Below are 25,596 nucleotides of genomic sequence, written 5' to 3'. Positions count from 1 at the left end.
AGACACACGGGAGGGAGCGGAGCGGAGACAGACGGACAGGCGGACAGGGGAGGGACGGTGCCGGACGGACAGACACACGGGAGGGAGCGGAGCGGAGACAGACGGACAGGCGGACAGGGGAGGGACGGTGCCGGACGGACAGACACACGGGAGGGAGCGGAGCGGAGACAGACGGACAGGCGGACAGGGGAGGGACGGTGCCGGACGGACAGACACACGGGAGGGAGCGGAGCGGAGACAGACGGACAGGCGGACAAGGGAGGGACGGTGCCGGACGGACAGACACACGGGAGGGAGCGGAGCGGAGACAGACGGACAGGCGGACAAGGGAGGGACGGTGCCGGACGGACAGACACACAGGAGGGAGCGGAGCGGAGCGGAGACAGGCGGATAATCAGCCATCCCGAGCCGAGGGGGCGCAGGCAGGGGGCGGGGGAGGGGGCGGGGGGCTCTTTTCCCTGGCCGGGGGGCGAAGCCATAGAGGATGCAGCGTCGCCCCCCGGCTGACAGGCGCCCGACACCTGCTCGGCAGCGGTAATTATCCCCGGCCCCGCTCCGCGCCCCTGGCAGGTGGGGGAGAAGGTCCCGCCCAGACCCGGCTGGAGAACCGGGCGGGGAGCGAGGCGGCTGCGCGGACGTGGCGCGGGGCTGCGAGTCAGCGGAGGAGAGACTCCAAAGGGGCCGGACACGGGGGGGAGGGGGTCGGATAGTGGGGGAGGGGGACGCGGAGGTGCCCCCAAAGGGGCCGGACACGGGGGGGGGGGGGCGCGGAGGTGCCCCCACAGGGGCCGGACACTGGGGGGGAGGGGGTCGGATAGTGGGGGAGGGGGACGCGGAGGTGCCCCCAAAGGGGCCGGACACTGGGGGGAGGGGGTCGGATAGTGGGGGAGGGGGACGCGGAGGTGCTCCCAAACAGGCTGGCGCGGGGTCGCTCGGTGGAGGTATCCGCTTGCCGCTGTCCCGGCCCCTCCCCCATCGGGATCTCTTGCGGGGGGCAGGGACCCGGCGCGCGGGACCCCCAACCCCTGGGCTGAGGGCGGCGGGGCCCCGCGGAGGGCCCGGGGCGGGTGACTCCCGCCGAGGCGCTGGGGGCGGTGTGTCCCCTTCCTCCCGCGGCTCTCCCCGGCCGCGCCCGCTCGCTCGCACCGGCGCCGATCCGTCCCACCCGGCCCTTGTCCCCGCGCCGCGGTCCGGTCCGGTCCGGTCCAGTCCGGTCACTTTCTGCCCCCTCTGTCCGCGCAGGTCCGCCCCGGGCCCAGCATGGACTGTAACTGCGTGTCCGACCTGCTGCTCACGCCCCCGCTGCCGGCGCTCTGGGCTCCAGGTAAGTGCCACCCCCGCGGCCCGGCCCGACAACCGGGACAGCGCGTCCAGGACGGGGTGACGCGACACGGACCCAGCCCGGGGCCTCCCCCACCTCGGTCAGCCCGCGGGGCCCCCGGGGCCGGCCCGACACTGCCGCAAACAGCTCCGAGCGCCCGGCTGCGGGACTCCGCGGGGCGGTTTGTGCGTCCCCAGCCGCCCCGTCCGTCCGTCCGTCCACCCCTCCCCCACCCCCCGCCCCGTCCGTCCTTCTGTCCATCCCTCCGTTTCTCACACCCCACATATCTCCTTTGCCCCTCCCACCGACCCCATTTCTTCTGCCCCCCTCCCCCTCACACCCTCTGCGCCTTCCTCAATTTCCAGCACACCTGCGTCCGTCCCGCCAGCGGTCAGTGCTGCAGGAGGAGCTCTCTACACGCTCCTAGCCCTGCACACACACACAGACACACACGTGCAAGCACATGCACTCCTACCCGTGAACGCGCGCACACGCTGGCAGGTAGGGACACACACTCTGACACCCGTTAGCGCCTTCTCCCCCCGTGGTGTGCCAGCCGCATGCCGTGGGTGCTGGCCTCCGGGAACACGCGTGGGCGGTTGGGCCAAGCTGCAAACCGCCCCCTCCCCGCCCGCAGTGCCACCTCCGGGGGACACGGCCGTGGCCTGGCAGGCGGAGACCGGGCCCTGAGGAGGGGGAGGCGGTTCCAGCCGCCCCCGCTCTGCCCCCGAAGGAAGGGATGTGCCGGTAATGTGCATGTGTGTGTGTGTGTGTGTGTGTGAGACGCCCGTGCACCCAGGGCGGTGTGTGTGTGTGTATGTGTGTGTGTGTGTGAGAGAAAGAGACGCCCGTGCACGCGGGGCGGGGTGTGTGTGTGTGTGTGAGAGAGAGAGAGAGTGTGTGTGTAAGTGTGTGAGAAGCCCGTGCACCTGGGGCAGTGTGTGTGTGTGTGAGAGAGAGAGAGAGAGACACCCGTGCACCCAGGGCGGTGTGTGTGTGTGAGAGAGAGAGAGAGAGAGAGAGTGTGTAAGTTTGTGAGAAGCCCGTGCACCTGGGGCGGGGTGTGTGTGTGTGTGTGTGAGAGAGAGAGAGAGACGCCCGTGCACGCGGGGCGGGGTGTGTAGGGGCGCGTGATTTCTCCGCGCTCCGTCTCTCGGTGCGGGTGACACTCACCCCGCCTGGCACCCCGTGCAGGGCTCCCCGCTCCGCTGGGTCTGCTCAGCGGCCCGGCCTGGTGTGGCCGGGGGTCGGGGACCAACCTGTGCTAACGCCGGCCCAGGCCTAGCGCGTCTGGCTGGGACAGCGCACCCGCGGCCCAGCCCCTCGCCCCGCCGGGTCCGAGCCGGGAGCGGCGGGGAGGCAGCGGGCCGGGTTCGGCCAGCCCGGGGCCGAAGGACCGGCCCGCGCTGCCCGGTGGAGCAGGGGGGCGCTGCGCTTCGCTTCGCTTCGCTTCCCGGAGCACGCGCAGGTTCGGATCCCTGGGCCGGGCAGCGGGGCCGCCGGACGGGTAGCACGGTGGGGAAGGCCCCCGCGGACCTCTGCAGCGCCCCATGGCACAGCGGGGAACCAGGCACTCGGCACCGGCGGGCGCTGCCCGAGCCCGCCCGGCAGCCAAGCCTAGAACCCAGGAGCCCTGCCTGGGCCTGCGGGAAGCGGCCGTAGTGAGCTCCCGCCAGCGCTGGGAGCCCGGGGATGTGGGGGCGGCGCGGGCGGGTCCCCGTTCTGCCCCGCAGCTCGGCCCCAGGCCGGGTAGGGTTCAGTCTGCGCGGGGGCGGGGGGGCACGCGGCCCAGACGCACAATTACCAGCCGTGTAACGGGTGTGTGGAGAGTTACAAAGGGCCACCGATGTACGCTACAGCTGTCACACAAGCACATGGCCACGCCCACGCTAGAGCCGTGTTACACACACACTCGGGCCCATAGCTACGTGCGCAGGCTACCGCTGATACACGCGGGCACACACGCTCTCTACAGCTGTTACACAGAGGGACACGCTCACACTACAGTGGTGTTACACACCCCCATGTGTGTACACTACAGCTGTGTCACACAGAGACACAAGTACACGGCCATGCATGCACTCTACAGCCATGTCACACACAACCACACGTGCACACTACAGCTGTGTTGCACAAAGGCACACGCCAATGGGCACGCTCACAGTCTACACTGTTACACATAGACACACGCCCATGGCCACGTGCGCAGGCTACAGCTGTGTCACACCCAGACACACACACGGCCACGTGCGCTTGCTCTCAGTGTTACACACAGCAGTGGCGCGCGCCGGCACAAGGCATATTCCCACCCACACGCTCCACACCTGTCTCACACGCAGATGCACGCCCATGACCACACGCATGCGTTGCAGCTGTTACACACAGACATGCACACATCTATACACGCACGCTACAGCTGTGTTACACGGACACGCACACTAGAGTGTGTTCCACACAACACATGCACACAGCTACACAAGCGCTCCGCAGCTGTTTCACACACAGACCACACGCACATGGCCATGTGCACACACTCCAGCTGTGCTTCAGAGACACACTCACCTGATTACACCTGCACAGCACAGGTGTGTTACACACAGACCCACACCCACCCACTGCCACATGCACACACTACCGCTGTGACACGCGCGCGCACGCTATAGCTGTGTCACACACACGTGCTCTACAAGGGTGTCACCCAGACACACGTCTTAAGGCGCGGCTGGGCTGCCCGCGGGTTCCCGGCCGAGCAGCGCCGGGGGAGGGGGAGGGGGCAGGGCCTGAACCCGGGCTCGCTCCGGCGGCTCACGACTTAGCCCGCGGGCATGTGCTCGGGCCAGGGTCCTGGATTGCCCGGGGGGGGGGGGCGGGCAGCAGTGGCGTCACCGATCAAACTTCCCAGCCCCCCTCGCCAGAGGTCCCCCCCCACGCCCCGGACCCCCCTCCTGACCAGTCCACCACAGACCCCCCCGCCACCGAATGGCGCTTCCCGTTGGGCGAGCCCCACAAGCGAGGAGATTCTGGCCCCCAGGTCCCAGCCCCGGGCTGCTCGCTCCGGCTCCTCCTGACCCCGAGCCCCACGCGCCAGCCGCGGGAGAAGGGGCCCCGCGGACGGACGTCGGGGGTCTAGCCCCGCGCCCGGCTCCTCTCCCGCGCGCCCTGCGCCACGTCTCCAAACCCGCGCCCAGGGCGCAGCTGCCTCGGGCGCGTTCAGCCAACGAGGGTCCCCGCCCCGCAGGGTTCGCCTTCCCCGACTGGGCCTACAAGCCCGAGTCCAGCCCCGGCTCGCGGCAGATCCAGCTGTGGCACTTCATCCTGGAGCTGCTGCAGAAGGAAGAGTACCAGAGCGTGATCGCCTGGCAGGGCGACTACGGCGAGTTCGTCATCAAGGACCCCGACGAGGTGGCCCGGCTGTGGGGCATCCGCAAGTGCAAGCCCCACATGAACTACGACAAGCTGAGCCGGGCGCTGAGGTGAGGGGCTGGGGAGAACGCGCCCGGGCCGGGCCAGCCCCGAGCGCAGAGCTGCGGCTGGTGGGAGGGCCGTGATCGGCCCCGGGACTCCTGGGTTCTTTCCCCAGACAGGGCTGGGGCAGTGGCTTGGCCGTGCATAAAACGAGCGGAAGACGCGCTTACTTGTAGCGCCCCTCCCCCGCTTGATGGGTGCCGAATGCGCTGGGCGATGCCAGCCCCGGACCCCTCCAGCCCCCCCGGCTGTCCCCCGCCCCCGTTGATAGAGGGGCGGGCGGTTGAGTCCCTTCCACCGCGGGTCAGCCTCAGACGCTGCCTCCCCATTCAGGAGCCGCCAAATGCCCTCGGGCCCGCCCGGCGTCACCCCAGCGGGGCCCAGGAGGGAGCTCGATGCCGGGGGGGGCGCTGGGCTGCAGGGAACAGGGTGGCAGAGCCCAGGGGGCGTTAGGGGGCGCTGGGCTGCAGGGAACGGAGGGGGCCCAGTGGGGCGCCGGGGGCGCCGAGCTGCAGGGAGTTGGATGCGCTGAGCCAGGGGGCGCCGGGCTGTCAGACGCCAGCGGAGGGGAACGCGCGGCCCCACTGAGCCCGCCTCCCCCCAGGTACTACTACAACAAGCGGATCCTGCACAAGACCAAGGGCAAACGCTTCACCTACAAGTTCAACTTCAGCAAGGTGGTGCTGGTGAACTACCCGCTGCTGGACGTGGCCAGCGCCCCCCTCCTGCTGGCCCCGGGCCCCTGCCCCCCGCACGGCCCCGACTGCCCCGAGGTACCCGCGGGGTGCGCGGCTGGGTGGCTCGTGGCCAGGAACTGGGTGGGGGGGGCAGCGCAGATGCTGGGCGGGGCGGGGCGGGGCGGGCCTCCCGCCGCTCACGCCGCTTTCTGCCCCCAGAGCCTGTTCTCCGGCCCCCGCCTGGGGGAACCCGCCCGCGGGCCCCTCTTCGAGCGCCCGGCCGAGGGCGAGAAGCTGCCCCTGGACTCGGCCTTCCCCTTCCTGGGCTCAGGTGAGAGCTGCACCCCGCGCCCAGCACGCCGGAGGGGGGGTCCATCCCGCCGGCCCGAGCCAGGCGGAGAGCTCGGGGGTCCCGGCGGGGGGGCGCGTGCCAGGGGGACGGGCGCTCACCTCTCCCCTTGTCTCCGCCAGGTGTCGCCGGCTACTCGAAGCCCCCCCTGCTGGCCCCCTATGGCCGGACGCCGCCGTTCCCCGAGTACCCCTGGAGTTTTAACCCCTACCTCTCCGGCGCCTTCCCCCTGAGCAGCTCCAAGCTGCCCGCCTCCCTGTACGCCCCACACTTCTACCCCAGCCCCCTGGGCCAGCTCCCGGGCCCCGTCTCCCTGCTGGCGAGGGAGGGGGCCGAGCGGGGGCCCCTGGGGGCTGCAGCTGTGCCACGCTTCTGCCTGCCCCCGCACGGGGCTGCGCTGCCGCTGAGGGCCGAGGGGCACGGGCTGGGCGGGCGCGAGAGGGAGGCGCTGGGGGCTCGGGGCCCCAGTCCCCCTGGGGGCCCCAAGGAGGATCCGGGCTCCGACTCGGAGCTGGAGATAACAGACCTGAGCGAGTGCAGCTCGGAGAACGAGTCCAGCCCCGAGAGCCTGGAGCTCAAGCTGGGGGCGCTGGAGGGGGCGGCCGGGGGCTCAGCCCAGGAGGGGACGAGCCCGGCGGGGAGCTGAGCCCCGGCCCAGGAGGCGGCGCAGGGCAGCTGGAGCCAGAGGCCACCGGACCGGTCACGTGGCCATCCCCGGCGCGACTCCTGCCGGACGCACGGATCGGAGCCAGACGGGCCCAGCCCAGAATCCCCGGGGAGTCCTGGGCCCCCCGCGGGCCTCCGCGTCCGTGCTAGGTACTGCGGGGCGGCACCACGGCCCCCCCCGCCAGCGCCGTCAGGCCCCGTCTGCTCTGTCCCCCGCCGCGGCCCACGCCCGTGGCGCAGCCCGCTCCGCAGGGGGCAGCTCAGCCTTGACTGCCACAGCTGTACCGAGCACGAGGCGCCCGTGGCTGGGACGGGCCCAGGGGGCCGGGCTCCCAGCTCCCCCCCTTCGTCCCCCAGGAACGCGCCTCACCTTCCTCCCCTCCCGCAGCCGGGGAGGGAACCCAGGAGTCCGGGGGGCGGGCGGGAAGGAGCTCCGGCCTGTGCGGTTCTCCAAGGGCACATCGGGGCATCGTCCTTGTTTTCCTCCCTTCCCCCAACGCTCACAGTGCAATATTGTCTGTGGCCCGTGTGTAAAGTCCCCCCGCTCTGCACCCCCGCTTTGCAGCTTTGTGTTCCCCGCAGCAGCCCCGGGGCGCGGGGGGACGAGCCGCGACTTCCCCCGTCGCCCCCGGGCCGGAAACGCGCTTTTCTGGAGTGTGAGAACTAAGCCCCAGGAGGGGCTCGGGCCGGCCGCCAGCTGGGCCCTCTCAAGCAATAAACTCCCGGCGGCAGCCTGGGCGCCGCGCCGCGCGGGGACAAGCCGGAGGCGGACTCCTGTTTTCTGTCCACGCCGCACCGGCGGGCTGGGGCTGGGACCGGGACCGGGACCGGGACCGACCCTACGCTGGGCCTGGGTGCCTTGCAGGCAGGGGAGGGCCGGGCCGGGGCACGGGGGTGCACACAGACGGACAGACACGCTCCGGGCCCTGACACACGTATGGCTTCTATTGCTCCAAGCTCTTTGGTTCAGTGACGCACCAGCCGCGCCCAGCCGAGGCCAGAAACCCACCATCCGCCAGACCCTCGGGGGCGCAGGAAGTCAGGGTTGGGCTTGGGCGGGGGGAACGTATTAACCCAGCTCCCCCCGGCCCCCCAGGGCAGACCTGCAAGAACTCTGAAAATACTGCTTCCCAAAAGCCCCACCTGCCTGCTGGCAGAGCCGGGGGGGGGAGGGCAGGCGGGGGGGGGAGGGCAGGCAGAGGAGTCTATGGGACGATTTGCCCCCCCCCTCACCCCAAGTCCTCCGGGGAATTTCTGCTTTTTACAAGCGGGGGATACCCCTGGGAAGAGCCCTCCCTTGGGGGGACCTCCCATAAGGGCCCTGGGAATGAGGGGCCCGGACCCCCATCTGACATAACTGCTGCAGTTTCACAGGCCAGTTCTCCCACAGCCCCCCTGGTTCGGGCCCCCAGCCACTGGGGCCCCCGCAATACATCCTATATATAAAAATAGTCCAGCAAAAGCAAAGGGGCAGCTCTGCAGAAAAGCAGCTCTGGGCTAAGGCACATGGCAGCAGGGGAGCCTCTGCCCCAGGCCCCTTGCAGCCCCAGCACCTCCTGCTGGCTGACCCCAAACAGCTGGGGTCAGGGACAGGGGGCCTGTCCCCTCTCGGGGCGGCTGACACAGGGACTATGGCCAGCTCGGGGCAGAGGGGGACAGGAGCTTGACCCCATGTGGGAGGCCTCACCTCAGGGCAGCCATGGAGGGGTGTCAGCCCATTGGGGGATTTCAGAGCCAGCCTGTGGGGGACTCAGTCCTACCCAAAATCCCCTCCAGGGGTCCCAGCTCCTCTGGGTGGAGTTCAGGGGTGTCCTATACCCCAACTCTCTCCCGCACGTGTCCCCTATGCACCTCCGCCCTGCCCAGCAACCCCCACAGGAGAGCCCCAGCGGGACCAGACGCCACCCTGTCTTGTCCTCCATCACCAGGGGCCTGGGGAGACAAAGAGCAAGGACCCAGGTTAGAACCGCCAAAGCAACGAGGAGCACCCGGGCTAGGCTGAGTCCCCTCCAGGCGCCCTCCGCTGCTCCCCACACCGCCTCCGGGCCCCCCATCCTGCTCCGCGAGCCGTTTCCGAGCCCTCCATCCTGCTCCCCACATGGCCTCTGGGCTCCCTGGCTGCTCTTTGCCCCGTCCCCTGCGGCATCCTCCCTGGGCCCCCCAGCATCAGCCTAGGGTATCCAGGCCAGGTGAGAGCCCCCCCGCCGTCCTGTCCCCCACCTGTGGCTGCGGCTGCGGCTGCCCCTCAGGTGAAGCTGGGGGCAGTGGCGGAGCTGTGTTTGGCCAGGAGGTGCTGCAGCTGGGAATAATCGTCCTCCATGTCCTGGGGGGGCAAAGGGGATTACTCGCGTGAAATGGGGAAAGCGCAGACCCCCTGCAGCCCATCCCCCACTAGCCCCCCAGCACCTTCAGCCGGTGAATGGCTTCCTCCAGCTGCTGCACCCGAAGCCGCACATCCTCCACCTGCTGGGGGGTCAGGAGGATGGGGGAGCCGGGCCCCTCTCCGTCTGGGAGCCGCGCCCCCCAGTCCAGAGCGCTGGGTCCATTCAGGGGCCCCCCTGGGGAGAACATCGGAGGCAGACTCAGTCCTGCTGCCCAGCACATCAAGCTCCCCCCACCCCCATGGAAAACATGGCCCAGCCTATGCCCCCCAATTCCCATCAGCCCCCGCTCCTCTGGGCCCCCTTGTCCATCAGCCCCGCCCCCTTTGTCCACCGTTTCCCATCAGCCCCCCACATCCCATCAGCCCCCGTTCCTCTGGGCCCCCACATCCCATCACCCCCTGCTCCTCTGGGCCCCCTGGTCCATCACCCCCACCCCACTCGCCCCTATTTCCCATCAGCCCTCACTCCCATTTCCCAGCATGCTCTTCTCATACCTGCCGTCCCCGCCTCGCTCTCAGCGCCGTCCCCTGCGTCCCGCTCCTCGGCCTCAGCGCCCTGGTTCTGGCGCCAGTCGTCCTCGGGGGAGCTGGGGTCCCCGCACCCCCCACCCAGCAGCCTCTTCAGCGCAGACACTGGGGGGAGGAGCAGATAGGGATTCCCTCCGCAGCACCCCCCGGCCCGGCTCTGGCAGCCAGAGGGGGCAGGGGGAGCTCTGTGATGGGGGCAGGGCAGTGGAGGAGGGGTTCCATGGTGGGGGGCAGGGCAGTGGGGGCTGAGTTCTGTGCTGGGAGGTGGCGGGGGTCTCACCTTTCTCCAGCGCGGCAGCTGCCAGCCCCCCCTCGCCAGGTGCCCGGGGCTTGTACAGGAGCAGCAGCTCTGCCAGGATCCGCTCTGCATCCTTCTCCGGCCCCTCCGGTGCCCCGTCCTTCTCCCGCCCTGCAGGCAGGGAACAGCCCCCCGCTGGGACCTCCTGCTGCGGCCTGGAACCCAGGTGTCCTGCCCCCCTCCCCCCGCACAGGGAACCCAGGCGTCCTGCCCCACCTGCCCCGCGCATAGGGAACCCAGGCGTCCTGCCCCCCCCCCCCCCCCGCACAGGAAACCCAGGCGTCCTGCCCCACCTGCCCCGCGCATAGGGAACCCAGGCGTCCTGCCTCCCACCCCCGCACAGGGAACCCAGGCGTCCTGGCCCCACCAACCACCCCGGACCCCAGGATCCGAACTCCCCTGGGCAGGGTGGCTGAGCACATGACGGTGCCCTGCACTCACCCTCCGAGGGCAGCACCTCCTTGAGGGAATTCCCGTTCTCCGAGCTGCTGAGCAGCGGCTCCCGGGTGCTGTACGGAAGGGGTGTCAGCGGAGACAGGAAGAACAGCCCTCAACCCCCCGAGCTGCACCCCATCCTGCCGCCAGAACTCCCCAGTACCCAGCCCCACCCCCAGTAAAACCAGCCTCACCCCACCCCAGAGCTGGGCGCATCTCAGCACCCGGGGAGGGGTCCCTGTGTCTCTGGTCCCGCCCCGCCCCCACCCCGAGCCAGCTGCGTCCCAGCCCCACACTCACTAGCTGGGGCTGTGAGGAGCCGACACACTCTGTGCGGAGCGACGAGGCTTCTGGCGATGGAAACCCGGCAGCTTAAGAGACCCGGCCGTGTGGCTGATCAGCGCGCACCAGCTGGGGAGAGCAGAGCCCCTGAGAAACACCGCCGGGGCCTGGCTCCCACCCCCAGCCCGGCGCCCCCCAGCTCGGCCGCAGCCCCTCGCTCCCGCCCCCAGCCCGGCGCCCCCCAGCTCGGCCGCGGCCCCTCGCTCCCGCCCCCAGCCCGGCACCCCCCAGCCCAGCCCAGCCCAGCCACGGCCCCTCGCTCCCGCCCCCAGCCTGGCGCCCCCCAGCCCAGCCCAGCCCAGCCACGGCCCCTCGCTCCCGCCCCCAGCCCGGCACCCCCCAGCCCAGCCACGGCCCCTCGCTCCCGCTCCCACCCCCAGCCCGGCACCCCCCAGCCCAGCCACGGCCCCTCGCTCCCGCTCCCACCCCCAGCCCGGCACCCCCCAGCCCAGCCATGGCCCCTCGCTCCCACCCCCAGCCCGGCGCCCCCCAGCCCAGCCACGGCCCCTCGCTCCCGCTCCCACCCCCAGCCCGGCACCCCCCAGCCCAGCCACGGCCCCTCGCTCCCGCCCCCAGCCCGGCGCCCCCCAGCCCAGCCACGGCCCCTCGCTCCCGCCCCCAGCCCGGCACCCCCCAGCCCAGCCACAGCCCCTCGCTCCCGCCCCCAGCCCGGCACCCCCCAGCCTCCTGCCCCGAGCTCGGCCGGGGCCCCTTGCTCCCGCCCCCAGCCCGGTGCCCTCCAGCCCAGCCACAGCCCCTCGCTCCCACCCCCAGCCCGGCACCCCCCAGCCCAGCCACGGCCCCTCGCTCCCGCCCCCAGCCCGGCACCCCCCAGCCCACTGCACCCCAGCTCAGCTGCAGTCCCTTGCTCCCACCCCTATCCCAGCCCACTGCCCCCCAGCTCAGCCGTGGCCCCTCGCTCCCGCCCCCCAGCCCATTGCCCCCAAGGTCGGCCGTGGCCCCTTGCTCCCGCCCCCAGCCCACTGCCCCCCAGCTCGGCTGCAGCCCCTCGCTCCTGACCCCCAGCCCCACTGCCCCCTCCCTGGGGTCCAGCTCACTTCTTTCTCTCAGACACCGTCTGCGCCACCAGCTCATAGATCTGGGCTCCATTCTCCCAGCTGAAGATCACATAAAAGGCCTTGTGGTCTGCGATGAGGAGGGGCCAGTCAGAGGGGGATCCTCACCCCTGAGCTCACAGCCCCCTGCTTCAGGCTCCCCGGGGTTGGGGTCATTTATTCGGGGGTGGGGGGCATTGAATTTCCCACAATGCACCAAGGCCCCCAGACTGTCCCACCCTAGAGGCCCCAAGGCCCCCCAACCACCCCGGGATCCCCCGCCCCCCCCAACTGCCCTGGCACCCCCCCGACTCCCCAGGATCCCCCAGGCCCCGGGCTGCCCCAGGATCCCCCGACTGCCCTGGCCCCCCCGACCGCCCCGGGATCCCCCGGCCACCCCGGGATCCCCCAGTCCCCCCGACCCCCCAGACTGCCTCGGCCCCCCCCGACTGCCCCGGCCTGCTGACCTGTGGCCACTTCGCGGGCCATGGCGGAGCTCAGTTTGATGATAGGGCTGAGCAGCTGCCGGGGTTCAGGCATGGGGCCGGCGGGGCGGCTGTGGCACCGAAGGACCAGCCGCTCTTCCTGCCGCTGCAGCAGCACCAGCATGTCATCCAGCAGCAGCACGTGCACGTCTGGGGGGCCAGCAGAGGAGCGGGGGCTCAGCAGTGGGGCAGGGTCCCGGCAGAGGGGCGCCCCCCTCGCCGTGCCCACAGCCCCTCAGCCCCGTGTGCGCTGATGGGCGGGAGCAGCTGTCACTGCGGGGCCTGGGAACTGCTGTGCTGTGCTGAGTGAGGGGTCCCCCAGGGGCCCATGGCACAGGCAGGCTGCTGGGCTCACGGGTTCGGGTTCAGGCTCGGGGGGGGGGGCTCCCAGGAGCCTGAGTCCTGGCGTATTTGACTCCCTCCAGCTTCCAGCCCCCACCACAGACCTGCGCCCCACGGCGCCCCCAGGGCTTCCCATACCTGTGCCCGTGCGGGGGCGCACGGCTGTCGGAAAGTCTTGGGGGGAGTCCCAGTCCCCAGGGGACCCAGTGTGGAGCCCTGTATGTGCCCCAGCTGACCTGGCCCCACAGGGTCTTCCCCTTCCCACTGTGGGGCTGAGCCGGGCTCCCTGCCGAGGCTTCACCTGGCAGCCATGGGGGGCACCTCTGCCTGGGACCTTTGCCTGCTGCGTGGGGGCACCTGGTCCCCCAGCTCCCAGCTGTGCGACCCGTCCACTCTCCTGGGGGTGGGGGCCAGAGCCCCCAGGGCCAGCTCCACCCCAACCCGGCATCTGCCCCCAGCAGGCACTGGGCTCCCTAGGAGCCAAGCCATTTTCCAGCCCCCGGAGCAGCAGGTGCCCTCGTCCGCCACCAACCGGCCGCAGCCCGGCCACAAGCCCCGTGGATGGGCACCTGCAGGGCAGCCGCTCTCGGCGCCTCTTCCACCTGCGCCCGGCTGAGGGTCAGACGTGGGGCCGCCTGGCCTCCAGCTCACCACACTCCCAACACGACACAGGCCTGGGGGCTCAGTCAGCCCCACGGCGCCACCGCCCCCCGACTCACAGCCCTGGGGGCTCAGTCAGCCCCACGGCGCCACCGCCCCCCGACTCACAGCCCTGGGGGCTCAGTCAGCCCCACGGCACCACTGCCCCCCAACTCGCAGTTCTCAGGGCAGGGAAACGGATGCTACTGGAAACCCCCTCCTGGGCCGGAACGCCGGCAAGGAGGACCGAGGGGCTCAGCTCGGCTTTTCCCAGGCTCCCCAGCTGGCCCGGCGGGTGATTGTCAGGGGAAGCTTCCAACAGCCGTACACAGAGCCCGAACTCCACAGCGCTGAGCAGCTCCAAGAGCAGCGGTGAGAAGCCGCATCTCCCAGCCCCCGCAGGGCCCCCGACGCCCCCAGCCAGCACTCACCCACAGCCTTGTCCCGGCTGACGCGCCAGGTCAGGGGCCCCTCATGCACCAGGTTCCGCTTGGTGATATCTGTGTTCTGAGAGGAGCAGTGAGATGGCAACAGCCCCCCATTTCCAGACAGACCCCCACTCTCACCATGCCCCCAGCCAGCACCCCCCCTCCTGTGCCCCCCAACTCCGCCACCAGTGCCCAGCTGCATCCCCCCGCCATGAGATGGCCCCACCTTGAACTCGCTGAGCAGCGGGTCGGTGCTCTGCTTCAGGCCGGAAAGGTCCAAGCGCTTTTGATAGTCCTTCAGTTTCTGCAGGGGCAGGGACAACGTTAGGGCCGGCTGGGCGGCGTTAGGGGTGGCATTAGGGCCAGCTGGGCAGTGGGGCAGGGGTGGTGTTAGGGCTGGCTGGGTGGGGGGGCAGGGGCAGGGGCAGTGTTGGAGGCGGCATTAGGGCTGGCTAGGGGGGGCGGGGAGGGCAGGGGCAGCAGTAAGGGGGCTGGGACAGACACCGGCGGGGGGCGGGTGCTGATGGACAGACGGACAGCAACGGGGAAGCTCACCATGAGGTTCTCCATGTGTCGCACCTCCTGGTTGACGTGGTTCAGGATCTGCCGGCAACACTCAGCCGCCCGCTGCACCTTCGCCCGCTCCTCTTCCTCCTCTGGGGGATGGGCTGGGTCAGTGCCCCCCACAGCCTTGCCCCCACGGCCCCTCCCCCCGGCCCCACCTCATCAGCCCTCCATGGCCCTGCCCCCACGGCCCCCCATAATCCCTCCACCCCAGCCTGCCCCCCAACACGGGACAGCCACCTCTGCAGCCAGTATCCACCCCAGCCTGCCCCCAGCAGCCCCACCCGTATACTTGGCGATGTTCTCCAGCAGCAGCGGGTACTTGGTGAGTCGCTGCATCTCGATGGGGATGATGTCCTTCAGCTGCAGGCGCCGGCACCGGGGCTGGCTCTCCGCCTCCTGGGGAGGGGACAGTGCAGTGGGGCAGGCTGGGGCCAGGGGCAGCCCCTGGGGGAGTTGGAGTGGGGACCAGCAGGGGGCTGCAGTGTGGGGCTGGCTGGAGTGGCAGCACAAGGGGAATGGGGCTGACACAGAGGGAGAGCTGCAGGGAGGGTACCTGGATGAACTGGCTGATTGGGGAGGGGGGAGCCGCGGGGGAGGGGGGTACCTGGATGAACTGGCTGACCGGGGGAGGGGGGTACCTGGATGAACTGGCTGTTGGGGGGGGGGGAGCCGCGCAGGGTACCTGGATGAACTAGCTGACGGGGCGGGAGCTGTGAGGGGGGAGCCGCGGGGGGGGGGTACCTGGATGAACTGGCCAAAACGCGCCTCCTTCCTCTGCTTGGCTTTGAGCTGGTCTAGCGCAAAGCTCTGGCGGCTGCAGAACCGGGCCGAGATCTTCTGGAACCAGCTGCCCTCGGTGCTGTCAAACTGGGACAGGGGGACGGAGGTCACCTGACTGCCGCTCTGCCCCCACCCCCGCCCAGGGCCCCCCACCCCCCAGCCCAGCCTCGCCCACCCCTACCCGGGCCAGCAGCGTGTCCCCGATCTCGGTGATGACGAAGTCGCTCTCCTCACGCAGCTTCTTCAGGCTCTCAAGAAAAATGGCTGCAGGGTTGGGGGGCAGAGCTGGTCAGTGGCCCCCATCCCTACCCTGCCCTGCCCCTTCACTGGCCCCGCCCCTCCCCCATTCTTGCCCTGCCCCCAGTCCCAGCTCTACCCCCCAGCCCCGCCCCTCCCCTTCACCAGCCCCAGCCCCGCCCTGGCCCCTCCCCCAGCTCTTCCCCCAGCCCCACCCCTGCCCTGCCCCGTCCCCACCCCCATTCCCACCCCGCCCCTCCCCCAGCTCCGCCCCCACCCCTCCGGGCCAGGTGCCCGCGCTCACTGTGCGCGTCGGTCAGGTCGTCCAGGCTGGGGAAGATGTTGGCGAGCTCGGCCTCGGGGAAGAAGCCCTCGCTCAGCAGCGGCTGGTAGAAAACCTCCAGCAGCACCCGCAGCATCCGCACGTGGGCGTGTTCGGTGAGGAAGAGCTCTGCGGGGGGCGGCGCGTCAGGGCCTGCAGCGGCTCCCCCCACCCGCGGGGCAGCTGGGAGGGTGGGACCCGGGGGAGGGGGCAGGGCGGGGGGCGGCCGGGAGCCAGGTCTCTCCCCACGCACCGTTGATGACCTCCTGCCGCTTGACTTCGCCTTTCTTCAGCCTGAGGAGGGCGTCGGGGGGGACCCGCTGGCGCCACGTGGGCGGCTCCGGCTCCAGCTCCGCAACGCGCGGCTCAGTCTCCTCAGACTGGGGAGGCAGAAAGGACGGCGGGGGCTCCCCGCCCCCGGCCCCTCCCGGCTCCAGGCTGTGGGAAGAGCAGGGATGAGCGCGCACCCAGCTGCGCCCCAGCGCCCGGCCTGCCAAGGCTTAACCCGTGGGCGGGGGGCTCCCGGCACCTACGTGACACCGCCAGGCCTCAGGCGCCCCTGCGCCAGGGGGGGTCTCTCCTGCAGCTCCCCAGCGCGGACAGCGGCATCCAGGTCCACGTCGCTGCGGGAACGTGGCTGCTTCCCCTTGGTCGAGCCGCGCTGCGAGCGCTTCCGCTCAGCCACGCGCAGGCTCTCCGACCGGCCCAGCCTCCCCGGCAGCCTGCAGGCGCGGGGCGGGAACCACGCACGGGGGGCGCACGACGGACCAGCCACGCACGACGGACCAGCCACGCACGACGGACCAGCCACGCACGACGGACCAGCCACGCACAGGGGGCGCACAACGGACCAGCCACGCACGACGGACCAGCCACGCACGGGGGGCGCACGACGGACCAGCCACGCACAACGGACCAGCCACGCACGGGGGGCGCACGACGGACCAGCCACGCACGACGGACCACCCACGCACAGGGGGCGCACGACGGACCAGCCACGCACGACGGACCACCCACGCACAGGGGGCGCACGACGGACCAGCCACGCACGACGGACCAGCCACGCACAGGGGACCAGCCACGCATGGGGGCACATGACGGGTATGTGTGGAGGGGGAGCCACAGATAGGGCCAGACGCAGAGCCGGGGGAATGGGTCACAGACCACAAGGGAAGAGATCCACCAGACACGTGAGGGGATCGCAGTGAGCCACAGGAGACAGTTGTCAATCACAGAGGAGGCAGAGCCAGTGAAGGTACAAATGGACCAATGGGAGAAGCAACGGGGGTGGAACAGCCAATGGGAAGCAGGGAACAGGAGAAAAGATCAGGCACAAGGTGTGGAGCGGGGACGTGCATCAGGCCAGGGCGCTGCCAGCCATGAACCCGCCCCCAGAGGCCACGCTGTGGGGAGCGGGGTGAGGCTCAGCAGGGGGCAGCTCCCTGGCAGCCAGGGCAGCTTTGGGGTGCTGGGGGGGCCCTGGGCGGTCAGTAGGAGGTGCTGTGGGTGCTCTCCCCAGCTTTCAGGGCCAGCCTGGTCCCTAGGCATGGCATTAGGGGGTGCTGTGGGGCTCCGATTGGGGTGCTTAGGGGGTGCTGTGGGGCTCTGATTGGGGTGCTCTCCCCAGGAGTCAGGGCCAGCCCGATGCCCCAGCACAGCGCTAGGGGTGCTGAGGGCTTGGCAGGATGAGACCCAGGTACTTAGCTCAGCCCGTGGGTGTGTCTAAATTATTCGCCCCGCGGAACCAGCCTGTCCCCACAAACATGCAAATTGGGGGTGCAGGGGTCACCGACCTTTTCCATTTTCTAGGAAGAAAGCACGAGAAGAGGCGTGTTAAGCTGGGGGCTGCCTGGCCCAGTGGGGACCCCCAGTCCGGAGGCGACAATTCCCAGAGTTGGGGGCTCCCAGCCCAGCGGCAGGAGCATGCAGGTGGGCAGGGCGTGGACAGCTGGGGCAGGTGGCTGCAGAGTGGGGCAGGACTCACCTCTCGTTCTCAACACTGTCCTCCGGGGGCGGCTCGCTGGGGAGAGGCGGCTCCGGGGGAGGGGTCTCACCTGGCTCCACAGGGCCCTGGGGCTCTGATCCTGCAAGGGGTGTGAGGAGAGCAGGAGGAGGTGCTGGGGGCACCCAGTAAGACCCCTACAACCCTGCAGCCCCCTGCTCCCCATGGGTCCCTCCTCCGCTGCCCTCCCTCTCCAGACCCACGTCCCCATCTCTTACCCAGATCCCCTTCGGCCCCCTCTCCCGGAGGGGGGTTGATGGTCACAGACACACTGGAGGGCTCGGGTGCTGGGGGCCCAGAGGGTGGCCCTTTGGCCCGGCCCTCACTGCGCTCCAACTTCAGCCCCTTCCGGTCTGGGGCTACAAGCTTCTCGGCTGGGGGGACACGAGGGCAGGTCAGTCACCAACGGGGGGAGCATTCATATGCCGCACCCCGAAATCATCAGGATCCATGGCTGCTCCATGATCCACTAGACCCCACTCCCACTCCAGACCTGGGAGAGAACCCAGGAGTCCTGGCACCCAGCTCCCCTGCTCAAACTCTGCAGCCAGCCGAGCAGTGATGGACACGGGGGGACGACCACGGTTGCATGCAGGGGCTCAGGGTGATGGACGGCTGGGGTGACAGGGTTAGTGTATTAGGGGGGCAGCCCACACACCTGCCCCCCAGGTCAGGACACTCTGCATTTATGGTGAGGGTTAATGAGGTTACGGGGGGCAGAGCCCGGCTAGTGGGCCCCAGAGGACCATGCCTGGGGCGGGGGCTGGTACCTTCGCCCTCAGGGCCTTTGGTTTGTCTGAAATCAGAATCTGTAAGAGAAGAGCAAGGGAGAGCATTGTGCTGAGGGGGAGAAAGGGGCTCCCCTGGGGCTCCCTCCCCCATGGGGATCCACAGCTCCAGGGAGCCCAGCCCGCCTCAGAGCAGGGGGTGCACAGCCGGCACAGCCCAGGCAGCTGGGAACAACATGGGCGTGCAGGCTGGGAGTCTCAGGGACACCCGTGGGGATGCAGAGGGAGTGGGCCTTGGGGCACCCGGGGGACAGGGGCTGGGCACTGCAGAGGACATCGGGGGGCACAGGAGAGCTGGGGGTTGGGGCTCAGGGCAAGCTGGGCTGGCAGACCCCTGGGGGCAGGGACCCTCCACATACTGTGCGACTCCCCACGGTTCCAGCGCGCAGCATCCAACAGGCTGAACCCCTTCCTCGTCCTGGGGGTCTCCTCCGGCTTCCGGCTCCCCGAGATCTGCGGTCGGGAAAGGCGGACGGACAGCCGCTGGGACAGCAGCACAGGGTGGGGGCGGGGCAGGTCCGGAGACTCCAGACCCCCATCCCTGCCCTCCCCTGCCCAGGAGTCCGGGCTCCAGCTCCCAACCAACACCTCACCTTCTTGCGGAAGAAATTCCCTTTCGATTTCTTGCTGTCGCTCACTTTGCTTTTAACCCCCAGGTGCTTCATGTAGGTTGTGATGGCGGCGAAAACGGCAGCGCTGGGAGGAGGGCACAGCAGGGGAGTCAGCGGGCGACGCTGAAGGGATGGGGGGGTCAGCAGGTGGCACTGCGGGGGAGGGGCACGGCAGGGATCAGCAGGTATCACTGCAGGGGAGGGGGAGGGGCATGGCGGGGGGTCGGCAGGTGGCGCTGGGGGGAGGGGGAGGGGCACAGCAGGGATCAGCAGGTACCACTGAGGGGGAGGGGCATGGCAGGGGTCGGCAGGCAGCACGGGGGGAGCAGTTCTGGGGCAGTTGGCAGGGCGCTATTCGTGGGGGTGGGCCACACCCCAGACCAGCTTTGGCAGGGCGCCAGGGGCCCCACAGGTGGCTCTATGGGACAGTGGGGACAGGAATGGCTGGAGAACTGCAGCTGCCCCCCAGGTACCAAGTGGGGAACCAAAGCAGCCCCCAGCCACCCCTCCCCCTTCGTTACCTTTTCTCCTCGTCAGCAGAGATCGTGGGGCTGAAATGGAAACAGGAACCGTGAACCCAGGCGTCCATGTAAAGGCTGCCCCAGAGCCCCAGAGCCCCAGCCTCCTGCCCCCGAGGCGGCTGCAGCACACGCTGCCACAGAGGCCCCCGGGGGTCACTCACTGCATCTCGTCCAGGCGAACCAGCAGCAGCTCCGCCAGCTGCTTCTCCTTGGCCTCGCGGATGCCGCGGTCGCGCGTGTGGTACGACTCCAGCTCGGCCAGTTCCTGCTCCCCCGGCGTCATCCCCATCATCCGCTTCGACCTGGGGGGCATCCCCACAGCGCCCAGTGCTCCCTGAGTCACCTGCCCCGCTGCCCCCCACCGCCCCGCCCTGCCCCCACTGCCCCCCTTGCCCCACCCTCCCGCCCTGCCCCCACTGCCCCGCCCTGCCCCCACTGCCCCCCTTGCCCCACCCTCCCGCCCTGCCCCCCCGCCCTGCCCCCACTGCCGCCACTACCCCTCATCTCCCCGCCCTCCCACCACTGCCCCCGCTGCCCCGTCGCCCTGCCCTGCCCCCACTGCCCCCCATTGCCCCGCGCTCCCACCCTGCCTGCCCACCACCTGCCTGTCTACCTCACCCTGCCCCCACCTACCCCCACTACCCTGCCCTCCCCCCGCCTGCCCCACCTATCTCCCCGCCCCGTCCTGCCCTGCCCCCACCTACCCCCACCCCCACCCTGCCCCCGCCTGCCTCCCCACCTACCCCCGCCTGCCTCCCCAACCTGCCCACCCCTACCTAACCTCCCACTGCCCCACTCCCCTGCATTGCCCTGCCCACCCTACACCTAGCCCACTGAGTCAGCCCCCCCAGCCAGTCCCCACCCAAGCCACTCAGCCCCCATCCAGCCCTCCTGCACTGCCCAGCTCCCACCAAGCCAGGCCCCTTGTGCTGTGCAGCCCAGGCTCCCTGCTGTCCCCCATCACCTCCCCACGGGACTCACCTGAAATCTTCCAGCTGCTTTGAGATCTCACACTCCTGGAAGTTCTGAATGTCTGTCAGGAACCGGCGCTGAACATCATCTGGCAGCAGCTCTGGGCGAGTCCGGTCTGCAGGGGGAAGACAGAAGTGCTGCGAGCTTCCTCTCTGGCAGTGCCCCCAGCAGGACCCTGGCGCTGCGAGCTTCCCCCAGGCAGTGCCCCCAGCAGGACCCTGGCGCTGCGAGCTTCCTCCCTGGCAGTGCCCCCAGCAGGACCTTGGTGCTGCGAGCTTCCCCCCCCGGCAGTGCCCCCAGCAGGGCCCTGGCACTGCGAGCTTCCTCTCTGGCAGTGCCCCCAGCAGGACCCTGGCGCTGCGAGCTTCCTCTCTGGCAGTGCCCCCAGCAGGACCTTGGTGCTGCGAGCTTCCCCCAGGCAGTGCCCCCAGCAGGACCCTGGCGCTGCGAGCTTCCTCCCTGGCAGTGCCCCCAGCAGGACCTTGGTGCTGCGAGCTTCCCCCGGCAGTGCCCCCAGCAGGACCTTGGTGCTGCGAGCTTCCCCCGGCAGTGCCCCCAGCAGGACCTTGGTGCTGCGAGCTTCCCCCGGCAGTGCCCCCAGCAGGGCCCTGGGGGTGCGAGTTCCCCCCACCCAATGGTACGGCTCTAGTCTCTCTTTTCCAGCAGCCAGCGAAGGATGTTGGGTCTGTGTTCAGCCGCCTCTGCCCCTGCCTGGCCCAGCCCCCAGGGGATGAACACAGGACCTTCTCCTGGCCAGTCTCTGCCAGACTCCCCCACCCAGACCCTCCATGGCCCTGCTGGGGGTCAGGCGGGGGGCGGGGGGTGAAGGTGAACCCCGGGTCGGAGCAGCAGCGTCAGCCCAGGACACCTGGGGGATCTGGGCTGGGGGAGGGGTCCAGGCATTGAGACGCGCTGCCAGCTGTAGTGCTGCGGGACGGGCACCAGGTGGCGCCCTGTGCCAGCCTGGCAGGGCCGGGCCGGCTCCTCCCCCAGTCACATCCGGCCCTTCCCAGCCCAGGCTCCCCGAAACCCTGCCGTGCCCCCCCTCCGCCCCACAGCCCTGCTGTGCCCCCCACTCTGCTCCACAGCCCCGCCCCCCACAGCCCCGCCATGTCCCCACTCTGCCCCACAGCCCTGCCGTGCCCCTCACTCTGCCCCCAGCCCTGCCCCCCACAGCCCCGCCATGCCCCCCACTCCACCCCACAGCCCCGCCACGCCCCCCCTCCACCCCACAGCCCTGTCAGTGCCCCCCACTCCGCCCCACAGCCCCGCCCCCCACAGCCCCGCCATGTCCCCACTCTGCCCCACAGCCCTGCCGTGCCCCTCACTCTGCCCCCAGCCCTGCCCCCCACAGCCCCGCCATGCCCCCCACTCCACCCCACAGCCTCGCCCCCCACAGCCCTGCCATGCTCCCCACTCCGCCCCACAGCCCTGCCATGCCCCCCACTCCGCCCCACAGCCCCGACCCCCACAGCCCTGCCATGCCACCCACTCTGCCCCACAGCCCCGCCATGCCCCCGTCTGCCCCACAGCCCTGCCAGTGCCCCTTGCTCTCCCCACAGCCCTGCCATGCCCCCCACTCCGCCCCACAGCCCCGACCCCCACAGCCCTGCCATGCCACCCACTCTGCCCCACAGCCCCGCCATGCCCCCGTCTGCCCCACAGCCCTGCCAGTGCCCCTCACTCCGCCCCACAGCCCCGCTGTGCCCCTTACTCCGCCCCACAGCCCTGCCAGTGCCCCTCACTCCGCCCCACAGCCCCGCTGTGCCCCTCACTCCGCCCCACAGCCCTGCCAGTCTGGTTCCAGGATTCCCCGGGGCACAAAGAACTGCAGGGAGGCTGGCCAGCGCAGAGGCCGGAGGGATGGGAAGTGACGGGCCCAAGACTCAGTGACGCCTGTTCAGCCCGGCACTGGCTCACCCAGTTCAAACTGCACCTGGGCCGGCACGGAGACACGCAGGAGCTGCACAGAGAGAAGGGGTTAGACACAGGGCTGTTCCCGGGGGGCCTGAGAATGGGGGTGGAGCTTGTGGGCCTGCTATCCCCAGAGGGGCCCCAGTGAAGTCATGGAGGGGTGGGTGATTTGGGCCCCAGAGAGCCAGTGCAGGAGTCCCAGGGAAGGTCTCAGGGGGCAGGTGGTGGGGCCTGGGCATGGGGGCCAGGGGGAGAAATGGGGGCAATGGAGGGGGAATGGTTGGGCGCTGCAGGGCACTGGTGGGGGGCTCTCACCCCCGCCTTGTCCAGGAACGTGTGGCAGAAATCCAGGAAGTGCTTCTTGCTCTCTTTGGGGTTCAGGCTGAGGATCAGATCCACATGGAGGTAGCAGAGCTGTGGGGGGACGAGGGTCAGAACAGGGGCAACTGGGAGGTGAACAGCCCCACACGCCCCCCAACTTCCAGGAATCCCCTGGGTCCCCCCCACTCACCACAGGGCTGGAGTCGAACTGCAGTACCACGTGCTGCAGAAAGGCCATGAGATAGGCCGGGTGCTGCTTCACCAGGGACATGTTCTGGAACAGGCTGGTCTGGTCGTCCGGGCTCTGAGGGGTAACCTGAGAATCAGACCCCCGCCGACTGCGCCCCCGGACACTGCCCCCCCCGCCGACTGCGCCCCCCACCCCCAGACACTGCCCCCCCACCGACTGCGCCCCCAGGCCCCCGGACACTGCCCCCCTGCCGACTGCACCCCATGCCCCCAGACACTGCGCCCCCTGCTCCCACAGACCACGGACACTGCCCCCCGCTGACTGTGCCCCCAGACAGTGCCCCCCTGCTGACTGTGACCCCCGCCCCCAGACACTACCCTCCCGCCAATTGTGCCCCCAGGCCCCCGGACAGTGCCCCCCCCACCCACTGCGCCCCCAGACAGTGCCCCCCTGCCGACTGCACCCCCCGCCCCTCGACACTGCCCCCCGCCGACTGCGCCCCCAGACCCCGCACACTGCCCCCACTCACCGGCTCCATGTCATTCTCAAAGTCCTCATCCTCAGCTCCGATGATGGGGACACTGGTGCTGCCATGGGCGCCCTGGGGGCAGAGAGCGGGGGTGGGACGGGCCCCGGGGAACCACACTCCCAGTGCCAGTCCTCAGCTGTACTGCTGGCAGGGGTGGGCCGGGGCCTTGTACCGTCACCTTCCCCAGCCACTCACCTCACTGGATGGCTCCTCAGGGTCCATGTTGTCCCACAGCCTCCCGGCCACGGGCTCTGGGGCCACCTGCCAAGGACACCAAGGTGGGTCACAGGGCCTCCCCCCACGTCTCCCCTGCAGCTCAGCCTGATTCAACCTCCTCAGGAACAGCTGCTGCCGCAGCCCAGAGAGGATGTTTGCTGGCACTGAGTAGCACAACGGGGGGGTAGAGAAGGGCTGTGGGGCACAGCAGGGCGTGGGGCAGCTGTGGGGCACAGAGGAGGGCAGGGACGGGCTGTCCTTGGCAGGCACGGTGCGCAAGCTGGAGGTGAGCACATGGTGAATACAGGCCTGTGCGAGTAAAGAGGCTCAGATCCCACCCGGGGGTGAGGGTGCCCCCAGTCTGACTCACCCCCTCAGATGGGGGGCGTCCAGCCTCAGGCCCAAGCGCGTCGCTGCCCCTGGTGGCCAGGACTGGACTTTCGTCCGCAGTGCTAGCTGGCCCCTGTGGCTGCCGGTTCTGCAGTCCAGGCTGGGGGGAGCCCAAGGCAGGTACAATATGGGGGGCTGAGTAGGGAGGCTGGGCACGTGGGGTGGGGAGAGAGGGACCAGGGCTGGGAGGTGCTGCCAGGCCAGAACCCCGAAGCCAAGGGAGGCAGCAGGGTGGGCTCCGGGTGTGCGTGTTGGGGGAGCCATTCTGCAGCCCCACGCGGACCCCCCAGCTGCCTACCTGCAAGTACAAGCCGAGAATCCCACCCCCAACCGGGGGTCGTAGGGCCGGACACCTGGGTTCCTCCGTGCACCCCTCCCCCAGCCGGAAAGGCAGCACCGTGGGGCTGGAACAGAGAGCAGGGCCCCCACATTGTGTACAGCCAGAGACTCGGCTTCCTGCAGGAAGTGATCAACCGCCAGCGCATCCACCCCCCGCCTCCCAGCCCGGCCCCCCAACCCTTCCCGGGCCTTTGGTCCTGCCCCCCAGCCCTGCCTGTGCCCCACTCCTGGCCTGCAGCCCCCCAACTTTGTGGAGGCTTTAGAAACATTTGCTCCCCCAGCAGCTCCGCTGTGCCGGTGACAGACAGAAGCCCCCCCACCCCCGCCGCTCCTGACAGGTGGGGTGGGATGGGGGGGGGCTCCGCGCACACAGCCGGGGGGGGCCTTTGCCGACCGCAGCTCCCCCGGGCGGGTCGGAGGTGGCGGGCGCGTTGGGGGAAATGTCCCCCCGTTCCAGACACGGCAGGAAACGGGGGGAGGGGCGGGCAGTAAAGTGTCGCCCGGCGCTGCCCCCCCGCGTCCCGGGCCAGGCCGGGGCAGAGCCGCTGAGGGCGGCGGGCGCCGCGGGTTCGCTGCCCGACAGGGTCATCCGAGGGCAGCTGGGGGGTCCGTCCGCCTGCGGGGCGGGGGCAGCGCAGGTCCAGCCCCGGCCCCCTGAGCCCGCCCCCCCGGGCCCCGGGCCCCCCCAACCCCTCCCCCTCCCCGGGATTCCCACCGGAAACGCCACTTCCGCTCCGCGCCGCGCCTGGACCGGGCAGGCGGCTCCGCTGCGCTCGGCTCCGCCGGCGGGACCAGGCCGGGGGGAGGGAGCAGGAAGCCGCCGCCTTTTCCGGGCTCCCCCCCACCCCGCCCCGCTGCCTGCAGCGCTTCCTGCCCGGCCACGAGAGCGGCACTGCCGCCCCCCCCAACAGTCCCCCGCCCGCCCGCTTCCTGCCCGGCCACGGGAGAGGCACCCCCGCCCCGCGACCCCCTCCGGCCCCCGCCCGCCTGCAGCGCTTCCTGCCCGGTCACGAGAGCGGCACCCCCGGCGCCCCCACCGCAGCCCTTGCCCCTCACCTCCATCGCCCTAAACTGCCCAGCCTGGCGCCCCCCACGGCGTGCACAGCGCCGAGCACCGCCAGCCCCCTGCGCCCCCCGGTCAGGCACTCGGGGGCCCCGCCCGCCAGGCCGATTCCCGGGGGGGCTAGTAGTGGAGTCCGAGGGCTCCCGCCCTGCGCTGCCTGAGCGCCTTCTGGCGGCCAGCCCCCGGCTCTGCGCCTTCCGCGCCAGCTCTGTCTGAAATTACCGCGCAGGCCGCCATGCTGGGGTCCTGTAAGGACCCTTCACCCGGCGCGGGGACCCGGCCCCTCTGGGGTCTGGTTCTGTGGGGACCCCTTGTGACGAAATGGAGACTTTCCTGGCTTATTTTATGTGGTGTGCACTCCTGTTTCCCTGGCTGCTGCACCACTGCCGAGGTGGCGAGAGTCGGGGTGCTTTGGGTGGCT

The 25,596-nt window shown here is 70.4% G+C and overlaps 2 protein-coding genes across 5 annotated transcripts; one reads left to right on the top strand and one right to left on the bottom strand.

Moving 5' to 3' along the window:
• The first annotated feature begins 1,260 nt into the window (after nucleotides 1-1,260).
• Nucleotides 1,261-6,480, top strand: ERFL (ETS repressor factor like). Of its 2 annotated transcripts, XM_074980649.1 has the most exons (5): nucleotides 1,261-1,324; nucleotides 4,560-4,794; nucleotides 5,391-5,582; nucleotides 5,685-5,794; nucleotides 5,935-6,480. In XM_074980649.1, the coding sequence occupies exons 1-5, from the start codon at nucleotides 1,261-1,263 to the stop codon at nucleotides 6,456-6,458; spliced, it is 1,125 nt and encodes a 374-aa protein (XP_074836750.1). In that variant the 3' UTR covers nucleotides 6,459-6,480. The 2 variants fall into 2 exon arrangements, with proteins under 2 accessions (XP_074836750.1, XP_074836751.1); XM_074980650.1 differs by lacking the exon at nucleotides 1,261-1,324 and having other exon boundaries at nucleotides 4,691-4,794; nucleotides 5,391-5,559; nucleotides 5,683-5,794.
• A 923-nt stretch (nucleotides 6,481-7,403) lies between these two features.
• On the bottom strand, nucleotides 7,404-24,934 carry ARHGEF1 (Rho guanine nucleotide exchange factor 1). Of its 3 annotated transcripts, XM_074980645.1 has the most exons (33): nucleotides 24,828-24,934; nucleotides 24,072-24,177; nucleotides 23,363-23,428; nucleotides 23,168-23,239; nucleotides 22,639-22,752; nucleotides 22,443-22,541; nucleotides 22,134-22,176; nucleotides 20,223-20,328; nucleotides 19,403-19,543; nucleotides 19,242-19,271; nucleotides 18,703-18,805; nucleotides 18,469-18,562; nucleotides 18,092-18,130; nucleotides 17,540-17,695; nucleotides 17,304-17,403; nucleotides 15,853-16,041; nucleotides 15,573-15,757; nucleotides 15,302-15,448; nucleotides 14,942-15,024; nucleotides 14,722-14,847; nucleotides 14,262-14,376; nucleotides 13,969-14,069; nucleotides 13,640-13,717; nucleotides 13,417-13,492; nucleotides 11,987-12,154; nucleotides 11,523-11,610; nucleotides 10,423-10,533; nucleotides 10,129-10,196; nucleotides 9,670-9,798; nucleotides 9,357-9,494; nucleotides 8,885-9,036; nucleotides 8,699-8,801; nucleotides 7,404-8,410 (listed from the first exon to the last, which is right to left on the bottom strand). In XM_074980645.1, the coding sequence occupies exons 3-32, from the start codon at nucleotides 23,387-23,389 to the stop codon at nucleotides 8,724-8,726; spliced, it is 3,156 nt and encodes a 1,051-aa protein (XP_074836746.1). In that variant the 5' UTR covers nucleotides 23,390-23,428; nucleotides 24,072-24,177; nucleotides 24,828-24,934; the 3' UTR covers nucleotides 7,404-8,410; nucleotides 8,699-8,723. The 3 variants fall into 3 exon arrangements, with proteins under 3 accessions (XP_074836746.1, XP_074836749.1, XP_074836748.1); XM_074980648.1 differs by lacking the exon at nucleotides 15,853-16,041; XM_074980647.1 differs by lacking the exon at nucleotides 18,092-18,130.
• Nucleotides 24,935-25,596: the final 662 nt, after the last annotated feature.

The sequence above is a fragment of the Carettochelys insculpta genome, chromosome 30 (genome assembly GCF_033958435.1).
Source record: "Carettochelys insculpta isolate YL-2023 chromosome 30, ASM3395843v1, whole genome shotgun sequence".
Classification (NCBI taxonomy): domain Eukaryota; kingdom Metazoa; phylum Chordata; order Testudines; family Carettochelyidae; genus Carettochelys; species Carettochelys insculpta.
Note: the sequence above shows the minus strand (reverse complement) of the source record. Positions and strands in the feature narration are given on the sequence as shown.